Source organism: Cervus elaphus, chromosome 33 (genome assembly GCF_910594005.1).
Source record: "Cervus elaphus chromosome 33, mCerEla1.1, whole genome shotgun sequence".
Taxonomy (NCBI): domain Eukaryota; kingdom Metazoa; phylum Chordata; class Mammalia; order Artiodactyla; family Cervidae; genus Cervus; species Cervus elaphus.
This window is the reverse complement of record NC_057847.1, coordinates 46587150-46601136: the sequence shown is the minus strand read 5'-3', so window position 1 is coordinate 46601136 and position 13987 is coordinate 46587150. Positions and strand designations below refer to the sequence as shown.

Sequence of the window (13987 nt, the reverse complement as noted above, 5' to 3'; positions counted from 1 at the left end):
CCATTTATTATTTCAATGTCTGCAGATGCTAACCCACAAACTCTGGTGCATTCCTGACATTCCTAGATGCAGAGTCACACAGATCTCAAAGAAATAAAATTTGTACATATCTATTTGTTCTGCATGATGCTTTTAGGCCATTTTTAAGAAAATAAGTCTTATTTCTACTAGAAGAACTAGTTAGAAAAATATATAGTCACTTTGAATATCTTTTGAAATAAGGCAGAATTAAATAAAAATTGAGATAAGAATTAAATGGAAACAATTAAATGAGGTAGTTCTATGCTACAATCACATAAGTAAGAAAAATCCATACATGGGGGAGCACAAAAATATTAATGGTTTGTTCACTGATTTGTCAACACATATAAATTGGACACCTGTTACGTACTAGGGCATTGTGTTCAGTGCTGAGAGACATAGACTGGTAAACACAGTGGTCTAGAGCTTATATTCTAGGAGAAAGACCAATAATCAGATAAACATGCATGTGGGAATGCTGCTCCTGCCATCCATAACTTTTTGCCTCCTTTTTCTTCTGTTTACTATCAACCATTCTCATGAATGTTCACTTTAAAAATTTCAGTTAAAACAAAAAGACTGGACTTTCCTCACATGGTAAGACAAATCAATCACACAAACTGGTCACTATTTATCAGATTCATTCATGTCCAATTCAAATAGCTAGAAATAAAAGATAGAATGCTATTAATTGACTAAGTTCCAGAAAAAGGATTCTAGACATTAGGACAAGCCTCTTTTTTTTTTTTCATTTGCAGAATACAACTGTCATACCTTTTCAACTGCCCTGGTGATCTCAGTCCTGGGCAGCTAACAGAGCTACCATCACCAAGTCTACACACATAAGACAAAAAACCAGAATGAAAACACTGACAACATTGGACATGTGAATAGTAATTATAATTAACCTTTTCTAAAAGAAAAGGTATTTGTAACAGTACATAATAGGGTAACAATTTAACTCATCTTTTTTTTTCTTTTTACTCAAAGCATAAAGCAGAGACAATACTTTATACCAGGTTTACATGCAACTTTAAAAAAAAAGTTAATATACATATTAAACATGGAAATTCACCAGTAAAATTGTATTTGTTATTTCCCCTCAGACACACCTTAACATTATTTCTTTATTTCATTATAAACAAGGTCCTACAATTGGTCACCTGACCCAGTGCCTTACATTTCTGCAGCTTGACATTTCAGTTATGGACACAAGAATGATGTTACAAGTATAATGAAGTAACACACCTGCAAAAAAGCTGACTGCACTATTTTACCAATGGAGAAGTCCCTACATCAAAGCCATGACGTCCAACATGAGCACCAACATAAGTATCCCCCAGTCACCCACAAAGTTGTCTTGTCAGGAAGGTCCAGAAGCATTACTTCCCTACGTAACTAACATATCAGCACTGATGAAATACAAAAGCACCCGAGTGCCCTAAGATCATCACTTTTTGGAACATTTCTTGAATGTAAAATTTTCCTAGGATACAGAGAAATACAAGTTAATAAAATGACAAAGAGATAAGAAAAAATGTCCACCTCTTCTTGCATACAAAGCTTGAGTCAAAACCTTGTATATCAGAAAATTTAATACAATAAACCTAAAAATGTTCAAAAAATTTCTAATTTGGTGTATTAAATGCAGTTTCAATTATGTCAATATACATAGAGCATATATGCCAATATACAGAGACTAGTTGGAACACATCCTCATTTAGGTTTCTCTAGGAAAATACAGTAAGGAAGATTAATATCTACAAGAAGAATGTGTCATATTTAAAAATCAATAGTTAATTAGTAAAATGTATTTTAAGCACAAATTAAAATCAGTATACATTTTCCTCATCTCTAGCAACCAAAAGAGCCCTCATTGGACATAATTATAGCTTTCTTTTCAATGTGTTATCTTGAACATTAACCTAAAAAATATCTTTAAAAGTGCTCTGCAGGTATCACTTCCTCTTAAGGAACCATAGAGGGACATAAAGTAAGAAAAAGCTACTCTAATCTAAAGGACTATTTCAAGCAAAAATAATTAGAGGAATTCTTTATATCACAAATGTAAGACGTTTGGGAAGAGAATAGTATATAATAATTAAAATCATATATACCTTTCACTTTTCATGCAAGATTGTTTAAAATAGAAACAAAATATAATTGTAAATCACTGAAAAAAGTCAAGTCTTTGCCCCTAGAGTTCACAGTCAACAGAGAGAGAGAGAGAGGAAGGAAGGAAGAAGGGAGGAAGGAAAGATGGAAAAGAGGAAGGAAAAAGGAGGAAGGGTGGGAGGGAGAAAGGAAGGAGCAAGAAGGAAAGAAAGAAAATGAAAGAAAAAGAAAAAAAGAAGAATGAATATGAGAAACATAACAGCATCCTATCAAATATTTTATTTTTCAAGAAGAATCTAAAGAGGAAGGATTCTGGCGTGCATGCACATGAAATGGTGCAAGATCTAAATGATACAACAAAATTACTAACCACTAAGTATGAGGAGAATTAAGAGGCTACTCTTACACAGGCAACAAACTTTTACTAAGGTTTTAAAACACACAATATAATTTTCTGTGTGTGAAAACTATTTTAAAAAACAGCAACAGAGTTTTTTCTAGTTTCGGCATTAACGAACACCAGAGTCGGGATATTTGTACTTGTAAAGAGGAAAAATGGTTCTGCTCGCGCTTCCTTCACCTACGGTTTATTCAAGGTTAGGGTGGGTATTTGCATTTTCAAGGCTTTTTATTCAAAGCAAAAATTATGACTTAAAAACCCTCAAGGCTGTATCATCAGTAAGCCAAGCACATGTAATACCATAGAAAACACATATAATTTATTAGATGGACTTAAAAATCAACACAAATCAATTTTAGGCACTTGTTGAGTACAGACTATGGGAATTCTCTACCAAAGAACATAATATCTAGCAGGCAAGACCATAAAGATTCAAACTTTAGTTTTTAGAACAATACACAAGGGCTAGACAATTGATAAGATATATTGCATAATTAACCCAACTGTATCCTATTACAATTTCTTCATAATTCCATACACAATTTTAGGGTTTAATAGAAGCAGTCACTCTTTAGCATCCGAAGTTTTAAAACTCTTTCCTTTACTCCACCGTGCCGGTCTTAAACACCACACATTCTTTGTGGGAGCATGATATAGAAGTATTGTTTTTATATAAGCAGAACTTTAAAAAAATTATTTTCTATATTAAATCTGCATCTACAGTGTCATAACATGATGGCTGATAATTCTGATGTTTTTTAAAGTTCATTTCAACAGGTTTAGTTTGTAAGGATAAGTGTCTCATTGCTAATTCCTTTAGACAGTTAATATTTACCTCTGTTCTTTAAGTAAACGTGAGGGGGAGAAATGGATGTGGTTTATGATTTTAAGGATGTGGGGATGGCTTCAGGTTAAGCACTACATATATGATTTGGTTTGTCGTCTTTCTCTTCATACTCTTTGTATGGACATTATTCAACATATACCTCATTTTTGGAATGGGAAGAGAATACACGTGTAACTTAATCCCTTTCACATCTAACTAGCAGCTCAAGGAGCTGGCAGTCTAGGTACTTATCTTTCTGAATCTACTTTTCAGTGTGAGAAGCTAAAATTAAGAAGCATTAAAATGCTAAATACAGTATAATTTAAAGGACTGCAGGCATTTATGTGCTGTGCACACAGCAAGCCAGTTTGTGATGTACTCAACAACTCTGACAATACTCTCTAATAAGCAAAGTGCAAATCAATGAATCAAGCCAGTGGAGGATAGCACAGGACCAGAGAACCAACTTAGAGGCTAGCAGTTTGGAGAATAATGGATAGAGGTAAAGTTGAGAATATCTCCAGGACCAAGAGAACATATCTTCGTTGATGGAGAAAGGAGTGCAGGGGATGCTGAGCTATGGGAAAGCCAATCCTGAAGCAAGAAGTTCCAGATTATACTTGGACAGTGGCAGGGTTCAAAGTTAAGTCATGCAAAACCCGGCCTTGAAAGATGGATTCATTTCAGGATACAACTGGGCAATTGAGAGAAGATAACCCCAGAGTGCACTGATAGTCTGGGGTGTGCTGCTGTCCCCTATATACAAAGTAGAACATGACAGATAAATTCCCGAAAAGGCCTGCAGAGAAAACCAGAAAGTTGTCTACAGTTTTTCTATTTACACTAATATGGACAAAATTTGAGGTTGTCTGTACTGTATGTAGTTGCTGTAGTCACAGCAAGAAATGTAAAGTGCCTAAGAGATGGGACAGCAGAATCCCATTTCTAGGCATCTTAGTACTATACACTCAGACAAGAGAGACAAGAATGTCTCAGGGACTTCCTGCCTTTGCTCGGTGCCCTGCACTTCTCTGATCCCACTGTCACTACCTACTAGGCACTTCTTCAAGACCAGAAAACAGAAACTCTTTTCTATTCCATGCCGTGCTTCTAAAATCACTTTAACTACCTGCATTAAAAATGCCAGACAGCAGGTGAAGCACTTTTTTATTCTTAAGGCAAAATGTCATATTCCCTACCCACTTTCCTCTGCACCCCAAACCACCAGCCTTCAATGTATTCTTTGCCCATCCATGAGGGCCAAAGAAGACAGAACTGGAAAATTTCAAACAAGGATCCTCATCAGAATGTGTAAGATATACTTTCTAAATGCTACATGACAAAATTAAACATATTTAAATGCATTTAGCAATATGGTTCCTTTTATCACGGTATTGAGAGAAGTTACAGGATTTTCAAAATTAGTATCAAACATAGGATATTTAAATCCAGTCACATGAACAGAGGTATGGAGCTTTGTTCTTTCCAAAGTTGAGCATGATAACCCTAAATAAGATGTTTGTTTAATCCAAACATAGTATATTAAAAAACCAAAAACAATGCCCTTTGCTTAATTCCACTTAAAAACTACATATAAATTGCCAACATGACTATTCATGAGGTGCTCCATGTTATTTGGAAGTAATACTGTTAAAATGATTTTGATGTATTTTCACATTACAAATTAAAAAAATTTTTCTGCTGTAATTCTGGTTTTATGCACAAGGATAAAGGTACCCTACAGTACATGGGGTCACAAAAGTGTCAGATACAACTTAGTGACTGAAACAACAACAATAAAGGTACCCATCTTATTTCTAATGCTTGGCCTAGAGGGTAGGATATAACCAAAAAAGCATGTTTTATCAATGTGGTATAAGAGTACATGCATTCTAGACGATGCCATGTCAATCACTACACCAATTGTGACAAGGTAAGACGCGCTTTAAACATCCAATTAAGATTAAATTTTGGCCAACACCTTGAAGACAAGGGACGGACTGTGCGGGTATACAGTTGAACTGATGTGGCGGCAATCCAAGGAAATAAATTATAATTACTCAAACTGAAAGGCAAAAAGGATAAAAGGTGTGGATTTGCTGGGTTACTTTACAGAGTATTTGTTTCTGATGACACTGCAACATCTACAAAATAGATCTGGGTTTTTAATATACAAGCAATTCCTTATAGTGATTTCAAAGTGTGAGGATATATGAACAACTAAAGTTAGAAATTTAGGATTTACTTTTTAAAAGGAAGTTGACAAATATTAAAGTGTTATATTTGCATTTTGAACATAATATAAATATAAAACAAAATATAATTTTAAACACTGATCTCCCATGCCTGACTTGGATTTATATAATGAGTATTTTATATTTTATAGAAAGGAACTTTCCGAGTTTTGTCAGTAATTATAGTATGTACTATTTCTCATCAAAATCTTTGAAATTTAAAAGGCTGGGATTAAAAGTAATTTTTTTCCCTTGAACATTCTAAAACACGCCAGTTTTGCACTAGTCATCAGATTTTCAGGGCATGAAAGATACACCAACATAGTACCCAAGAATATGTTTTAACACATTTAGGATAAGTTTGCTTACAGTTACAACAGAAATATCTTAGATTTTCAGGTGGAGAAAAAAGAAATACCCAAGTAAACATATAAAGTTTGGGGGCTAAGTTACTTCTTAATAAAATACATTATGTTGATCAATTTTTAAACCAAATTCTTAAAAGCATTAAAAAAAATTCGTATTTTGTAACTGTCAAACAATACATTCACATGGTATAAAGATGATAAAAGAAAACTTAGACACAAATAAAACCTCAACCTACTTCAACTCCTAAGAAATCAGGAATTTTCAAATTATCTTCACTGCTTAGAAAATACGCTTCACCTTTCATCTCAAATTCACTTTAAATGCTTGACATATAATTTGTTATCTAAGAAGACTGTAGCTAAATTATTTGACAATGTTTATGGCGTGATACTTCTCTTGGTAGACATATATCACACAACAGTTTCCAATTAATGCTGAAAAAAAATCACTTTATAATTTTAATCACAATTAATGATTGGCCAATTAATGGATTAACAATTCACTCAGTAAATTTAGATGGCATAAGGTCCAATAAAGGGAGCAATCTGATCACTGGTCAGTGTGCTATTCTGTCCACCAGTAATACTAAGTCGAGAATATGACAGACACTCCACTCAGCCAGATTACAGCTTTCCATGTATGTGATTCGCTCAGTAAAAAATCAGGGACACAATGTGAAGCTCTGTCCTTTCTTTTTTTTTAAAAGAGCGGCTCAATGATTTGGGGGTAGGTTAGTATGATACAGAGAACATAGGGGAAGTACGAGATGGCACTCACCATCAATGCCAGTACTCATCCCGTTATATCTGTAACTAAGGATACTAGTTTCTGTGTTATTTGCTTTTCTTTAAGAACATGATTCAAAGCCATTAACTCGAACTTGAGGTATATACACAATACATACACAACCTTATGTAAAATACTTTTCATAATTACATTTTAAAATATTGGAAACTGAGTATCTGTGCTGATTTGTATTTTGACTTAATGGAACAGGAAGAGAACGACATTCAACAAGGGAGGGTTATACTGATAATAAAGCTCTGAAAGTTAAAAATGTCTTCCTCTCCCTTTGTACTTACCACAGGCTACACAGTGTCCTGAGAGGATTCATTATGAGAAAAATGTCAATCACAGCTTTAAGACCTTGCTTTGGAAGGAACTAATGAGAAAGCAGACTGAAAGGTGAAACTTCATCTGTGTTTTCAAATAAGTGGTCTTAATTTTTCTTCTTATAGAAAAAGTTTAAATGTTTAAATCAGTTTATTATAAATATATCTAAACCATTAATTTTTGCAGCTTTCAGGTAAAGTCCAGCACTTCATTTACACAAAGTCTATGAGAAGAGGTCAGTAGAGATCATCTAATCTTAAGTCGTGACATCATCCATTCAAGTCCTTGGCATAACCTATAAAAAAATAAAATATCTTGATCAAATTCTCAAATAAAAAGCTATGAAGAGCAAACTAAAAGAAGATACCATTTTTTATCTATATAAACAACAAAGATTAGAAAAAATCAGTAATATTCAGTGTAGGTGCTATCCTTTCATACAGTACAACCGTACATTTTTGGTTCTGTTATGTCTCTAGTGCATAATACTGCCTGATACATAAAAGCTCAAAAATTACATAGTGAATGCTCATAGAAAGTAATTTAGTAAGAAGTACCAAAAATGCTTAAAATACCAACACTCTACCCTTTTTTCTACTTTTAGAAATATATCCTAAAAAAGATAAAGACATGTTTATGTATTATTACTGTTCATGAAAGCATTTTTACTATGAAATACTAAAATCTAGATGTTTGGCAATAGAGAAAAAATTTAGCAAATTATGGAACATTCATATGATGATGTATTAAAAAATTCCTTTCAAAGATTGTTTTACAATATGACAAAATGCTCACAATATAAATGAAGAAGAAATGGCAGGATATTTAATATATAGTAGCTATTAAAACAAAGTATGCACGTAGTATTTGTGACATCTATGCAATAAAAAAATCTGAAGGAAATAAAATCTCATATTACTAACACCAGTTATCATTGAACAATGGGTAATTGAGCATACTAAAATATAGAAAGAGATATTTATTGTGGTAAAAGAATCTAAATGTTTATTTAGCAAGAGGGAAATATACAAAATGAAGGACTGTTAATGAAGCATCAATCAATATCTATGAGGAGGTTTTACAAATATGAGAAACAATGCTACCACATTAATATTTAAAAAGCCAGGACTCAGATTTTTGTGCCTAAGTCTAAAAATGTAAAGACAACAGAAATAGAAGGAAAAGAGGGCAATGAAGTAAATAAACGATTGTTTCGATATACGCCCATACTTTTTTCCTGTTAATTCGTTACCTTTAAGCTACTCATAGCAAATGATACAATAACAAGATGAGTAAATTAATTAATTCTCCACTGTTAAAGGTACAGGAGTTACTTAAGAGCAAACTAGAAACTGCACTAAGCACTTAATATCCAGTATCTAATCTTCACAGCACCAGGACCAGAACCCTTCCCATATTGCAGAGGGAGCCTGACCTTACAGCGCTGAGCAAATGACAGAGGTGGCAGTCAAAATGTCACCAATACTAAAACCAAGACTAAGGTGGTCAGATTACACAGGAAACAACATTTCCCCTAAACCAAACATTTCCATTTGCTAACTCCTGTAAATGGAAGGCCACATAAACCCAAAACTGAAAAGATGGCATCATCTGCTGATGTCCCCCTTTAAAAATAAAACAGCCAGAACTCAAAATAGAGGGTGGTGATGGCTGTATCACACTGTGAATGTACTTAATGCCTATGTATTGTACGCTTAGAAATGGTTAAATGACCAGTTTTATAGTATATATATTTTGCCACAAAAATTAATAAGTAATGTTCTTAACACATTAAAACTGCCAGAATTCATATGTATCCTAACTAATGATGTATTTTCCACACAACTACTCAAAGTATATAAGTTAAATCTTCTATCAGTCCTAGATCACTTATCTTTGTTGTCAGATGTAGTATTACAATCAGTGCTTTCGCTTTAAGACTTTTGATAAAGATAATACAAATAAAGATATACCGATATCTATACACGTATCCTATATGTGTATATGTATATAAGCTATTTGACAAAGAACTGTGTAGAAGATATTTTTACTCAAACGAGCATGTGGATAGTATTGTCTGATTTTTTTTTTAATGAGCAGATTTGCTGTTTTGAGGTTCTAATAACTATGCTCCTCCAAATGTCTGTAATCAGGTAACACTGCCTTCTATTTCACTAAGATTTGGCTTCATCTCCAATTTAGTTCTTAAATTTGGGGGTGGGGTTCTTCAGGGGCTAGAAAAGGGCAGAAGCTTGAGGCATAGATATGAATTTACCTGCAGTGGCAGAAATTTCCTTCCTTTTAACGTCACAGAGAAGGGTAAACCAAATACTGAATTATTGACACTATCTAGCTATGCCTCATATATTATATGTTCTATATCTTACCTATAACAAGGCTGACAAGCTCTGCCTGCTTGAAACCCTTTCACCCCTGGGCATCAGACAAGGGCAAACTTCTACTGCAGGCACCACCCTTCCCTCCAGGGCCAAGGACCCTCCTGTCACATTCTAACTCTAACTCTTATTTTTTGAAGTGCAGGAACTCCCTTTTGGCAACACTGACAGCATATCTGCAAACTAGTCCCTCATGCAAATCTATTTCATCTTTTTAATGCATAAAACATGAATTTAAAATAACTACATGACTGTTAGGAACAAATGATACGCTCTGTAGAAAGCACGTAAGGCAAAGGACATATCAGCAAGTGCCAGTTCCTTTCTTAGAATGTAAGCCTCACCGACAGTGCAGAAACGATTTCCTGACTTGCATGGACTGTGTCTTACATCTCTCCCTCACAAAGTTCTGTACATGGTAACCTTAAATATTTGATTTTAAAAAGAAATACATGTTTTATGGAGAAGGAAATGGCAACCCATTGGTGTCACCTTTGTTATCTTAAAAGCTGATCCCTTCGCTGAGGCTCTTAATTTTTTGAAAACTTGATTCTATTTCAGCTGAAAATTGGCAAGGCTATTTAAAAGATTGAGGGAAGCCATTTAAGAAATTGAAAAGTAATCGCAAACAACATTGGGTAGTTGTGACTTTCAGTTCTGTATCAGCTGAATTTTTGTGCTCCTTTCCCTGTGTACGTGGTGGTTCTATTTTTCTCCAATAAAACTTTTTATTTAAAAAAAAAAAGAAAGAAAGAAATACATGTTTTAAAGCTAAATATATGTTATTCATGAAGACGACATCTTACCCCTCGCCAGTAAGAGCACAACATGCCTGGATGTGCCACTGGTGATCTTTAATAGAAGTTAGTTTCAAAAACTGGGAGATTTCTGCTACAGTCATGCATCCTTTAACATCTTGTTTGTTAGCAAAAATCAGCAATCCAGCTTTCCTTAGGTCCTACAAAAGCAAACAAAACTGTAAAGGTCAGTTCATTTTTTCCAACACTTTCCATCTTAACAGATTATATTTGATAATCTGTGTAACCTAAATTTTCTCAACTACTTTACATAAAAGTATCTCATAGCTCTTATGATGGAAAGTAAACATCAAATGGAACGGAACACATTTAATCAATCTATACCTGCATGTATTTACGTATTTCTTACAGTCCGAGATTACATTTTTATGGTCCCACGTGCTCTATTTAACAGTCACATCTTCCTATTTGGTACATGTCTAACCATTCCTCCAGGATTCCCAAGTAGCTCAATGGTAAAGAATCTACCTGCCAATGCAGGAGACAGAGTTTTGATCCCTGGGTCAGGACGGTCCCCTGGAGGAGGAAATGGTAACCTACTTCAGTATTCTTGCCTGGGAAATCCCATGGACAGAGGAGAGACTAGTGAGCTAAGTCCATGGGGTTGTAAAGAGTCAGATGTGACTTAGCAACTAAACAATAACTAAACAATTACTCTTTAGCGTGGCACTTAAGAGCTTTTAAAAATTCTTGCCCAACCTATACTTTAGGTAGAGCTTTCTTGGTAAACCTAAGGAGAGTTATGGACGTCTCCCTCATAAAAATGGACATATGTATATATGCCCAAAAAAGTTTTTGTACAATTTTAGGGTGTTCATAGATATCCTAAAGTCCATTCGTGAATACTGGGTTAAGAAACCATGATGGATCCACTTAACTAGTGGACTGAATTCTCATAAAACTCTGCCTATATATTTTAAGAGATACAGAGAAAACTAAGGTTTTGGTGCTATGTCTGCAAGTGTTCCCAGCTCTGTGGAATGCCATCTTCTTTTCAGGGATCTCAGTGAGAAAATTTTGGTTTCAATCATGTGTATGTGTGTTTGAAGCAAGAATCTTCAGTAGGTTTAAATAGACACTGTTCCACATTATTTACTCTTGCTAGAAGACAGTCTCGATGGCTTTTCATTCTTTCTGAAGTAAATAAACAACAGAAGTAGTAAATTTCTTACTTGGTTAAAAGGACTTCTGCTGTATGCTTTACATAAACTTCGGAGACTGACTTGGTTAGAGTGCCCTCTGCAGGACGGCGTTACAGTTCTACAGAGAAGGACAGAGTTACCCGAATAACTCAGTCAGAGAAGGGATACTCTAGAACGAGGGTCCCAAACCTCCGGAATCTAACGCCTGATGGTCTGAGATAGAGCTGATGTAATAATAATAGAAATAAAAGTGCACAATAAATGTACTGTGCTTCAGTCATCAGGAAATCGTCTCTTTCCCCCTCCACGGGACTGTGGAAAAATCGTCTTCCACAAAATTAGTCCCTGGTGCTAAAAACGTCAGGGACCACTGCTCTGAAAACATTAAGTTCTAAGAGTTCCTATTCATTGCTGTGAGACTCAGGGAGCTCAAACCCATGCTCTGTGACAACCTAGAAAGGTGGGATGGGGTGGGAGGTTCAAAAGGGAGGGAACATATGTATACCTCTGTGATTCATGCTGATATATGGCAGAAACCGACACATTATTATAAAGCAATTATCCTTCAAATAAAAATAAAATAAAATACTACCCCTTCCCCAAGAGAGTTCCAATTCAATTTGTTTCACCTATAGTTCAGATCACCTGTCTATTTATATAAGGCAAAAAGTTGAAGAGATGACCTATCACTAGTGCTCATATGCATTATCAAGTATATGAATTTTTTTTCTCTTATCCTAATTGGAAAATGGAACAGTTATCAATAGTTGATATACGGCTGAATCATTGAGTAGATGGACTTTCCATGGGATTTAATTCCTATCTTCTTATCATTTAGGTTTCACTATCTCTTCTTGCCAGTGTGTGTTGAAATCTTTACATAGGTCATGCCAGGTAATGCTGGCATGTTCAAGGAACAAACCTTAGAAATATTTGACAACAGAAATATTTGGCACAAGTTAGGACACATAGTTTATATATTTATAAGTAACCTATATTCATCACTTTTAGTAACAAAATTATTTGGAGAAGCCCTTAGACTGAAAATTGGAAAACCTAAGAAACAGAGCCAGGTACTGCAATGTCTAAAAAAAAAAAAAGGAAAAAAACCCATATCAAATGTGATTTTTCTAGATATTAAAGGCTCAAATTTTATGTAAGGTTCTTGATTTTTTTTCAAAGCTATGTTATCTACATTTAATTATTTAGAAAAAGAGGAAAATCAAGTCTTTCTTTACTTTTTATTAAAATAACCTCACAACAAAGTATTCATTATGCTAATAGTAGAAAAGAGATACACTGGATTAAGGCTGTTAACTTAACAAGAGGTCAAAGTACAAGGTAAAGAGTGGTGATCATTTGTACATCACCCATTTTAAACACTTTGAAAAAGTTCTGCTCCATACCACAGACTTCTGTTCTTAAAAGTCTAAAAACAGTTTTTAGTTTGGTCAAGGAAATGAACAGTAGCACACACAAGATATACTTACTTATCAGCACTGTCTATATGCCATATATAGTTGTCAATTTGTTTCTCAAACTCCATTTGTAAAGATAATTACTAGAAGTTGAGTCATTCTGAATAAAATTCATCTATTCTTTTGTCTTTGGAATTTTTTAAAAAATTCATGAGTTTCAACGTTTTTGCGCTTCATTTAAGATGAAGCTTTCAGAAATGTATTTAAATGCAGTAGTTCTGTATTTCATAATACACAGAATCATTACTAGTGATGATAAGAAGACTGTTGTTTATTGTGGTATGCATGAAGCACTTGACTAACCCATGTTGAAATTTGTTTTTCACTCACAAATTCTCATCCTTGAGCTGGAAACTCCTCCCCAGAACGCTGCCTATTGGCTCTTCCTGACCCTATTAAGTAACTTAACTCCAACTTCCAATTTCACCTGTAATTCCCTTCTTTTCTGGTAATCTCATCCCTTCTCCTTTCACTTTCCAGCTAGGCTCTATTTCTGGCTTTTACTATTTTTCCTAGCGAAGAGCCTGAATGATGTGAATGCTTAAATTCAAAAGCTCATCAAGTCACATAAACTACTGAGCCTCAGTGTGCTAATCCATAAAAGATGAGGTTAACTGATCTATGCAAGTTAATGACTCAACTCATAAAATCCAACGACTTGGTGAGTTAGAGCCCTACTCTCTGGACTTTTTATAATACTGATGCCCTACATATTGGCCAATTGGAGTAAGAATCAAATAGGAAGGCTACCTGTTAACAGAGTAAAAAATATAGTCAAGAGACAAATACATTTTGCGTTTCACTTTTCTTTTTCTAAAGTCTTCATAAAACAATAGAACAACTCTTTGGTAAAAACTGAAGAATGATGCATTGTTGTAAAATGCAAAGGGGAAATTTTAAAAATCCTTAGCCCGTGCTTCTTTTATTGTTTACTCTTTCTCAAACTAGAACTGAAAATTGTTAAATACATGTACAAAGGCAAGATGAGTTTTTTTTTTTTAATTCCAAAGGATTTAACAACTGCTAGAATCAGTTCAAAATAGCATCTTGGTGGGTATGACCACCACAAGCAAAA

General features: G+C 34.4%; 1 protein-coding gene across 1 annotated transcript in view; it reads right to left on the bottom strand.

The window, feature by feature from the left end:
- Positions 1-902: 902 nt before the first annotated feature.
- ARL5A (ADP ribosylation factor like GTPase 5A) overlaps positions 903-13987 on the bottom strand; it is a 28060-nt gene continuing 14975 nt past the window's right edge. Inside the window, exons 5-6 of the mRNA XM_043894220.1 lie at positions 10281-10432; positions 903-7373 (exon numbers count right to left, since the gene is read on the bottom strand). Of these exons, the coding sequence (XP_043750155.1) occupies positions 7325-7373; positions 10281-10432 (201 nt within the window). The 3' untranslated portion in view covers positions 903-7324. The remainder of the gene's footprint in view (positions 7374-10280; positions 10433-13987) is intronic.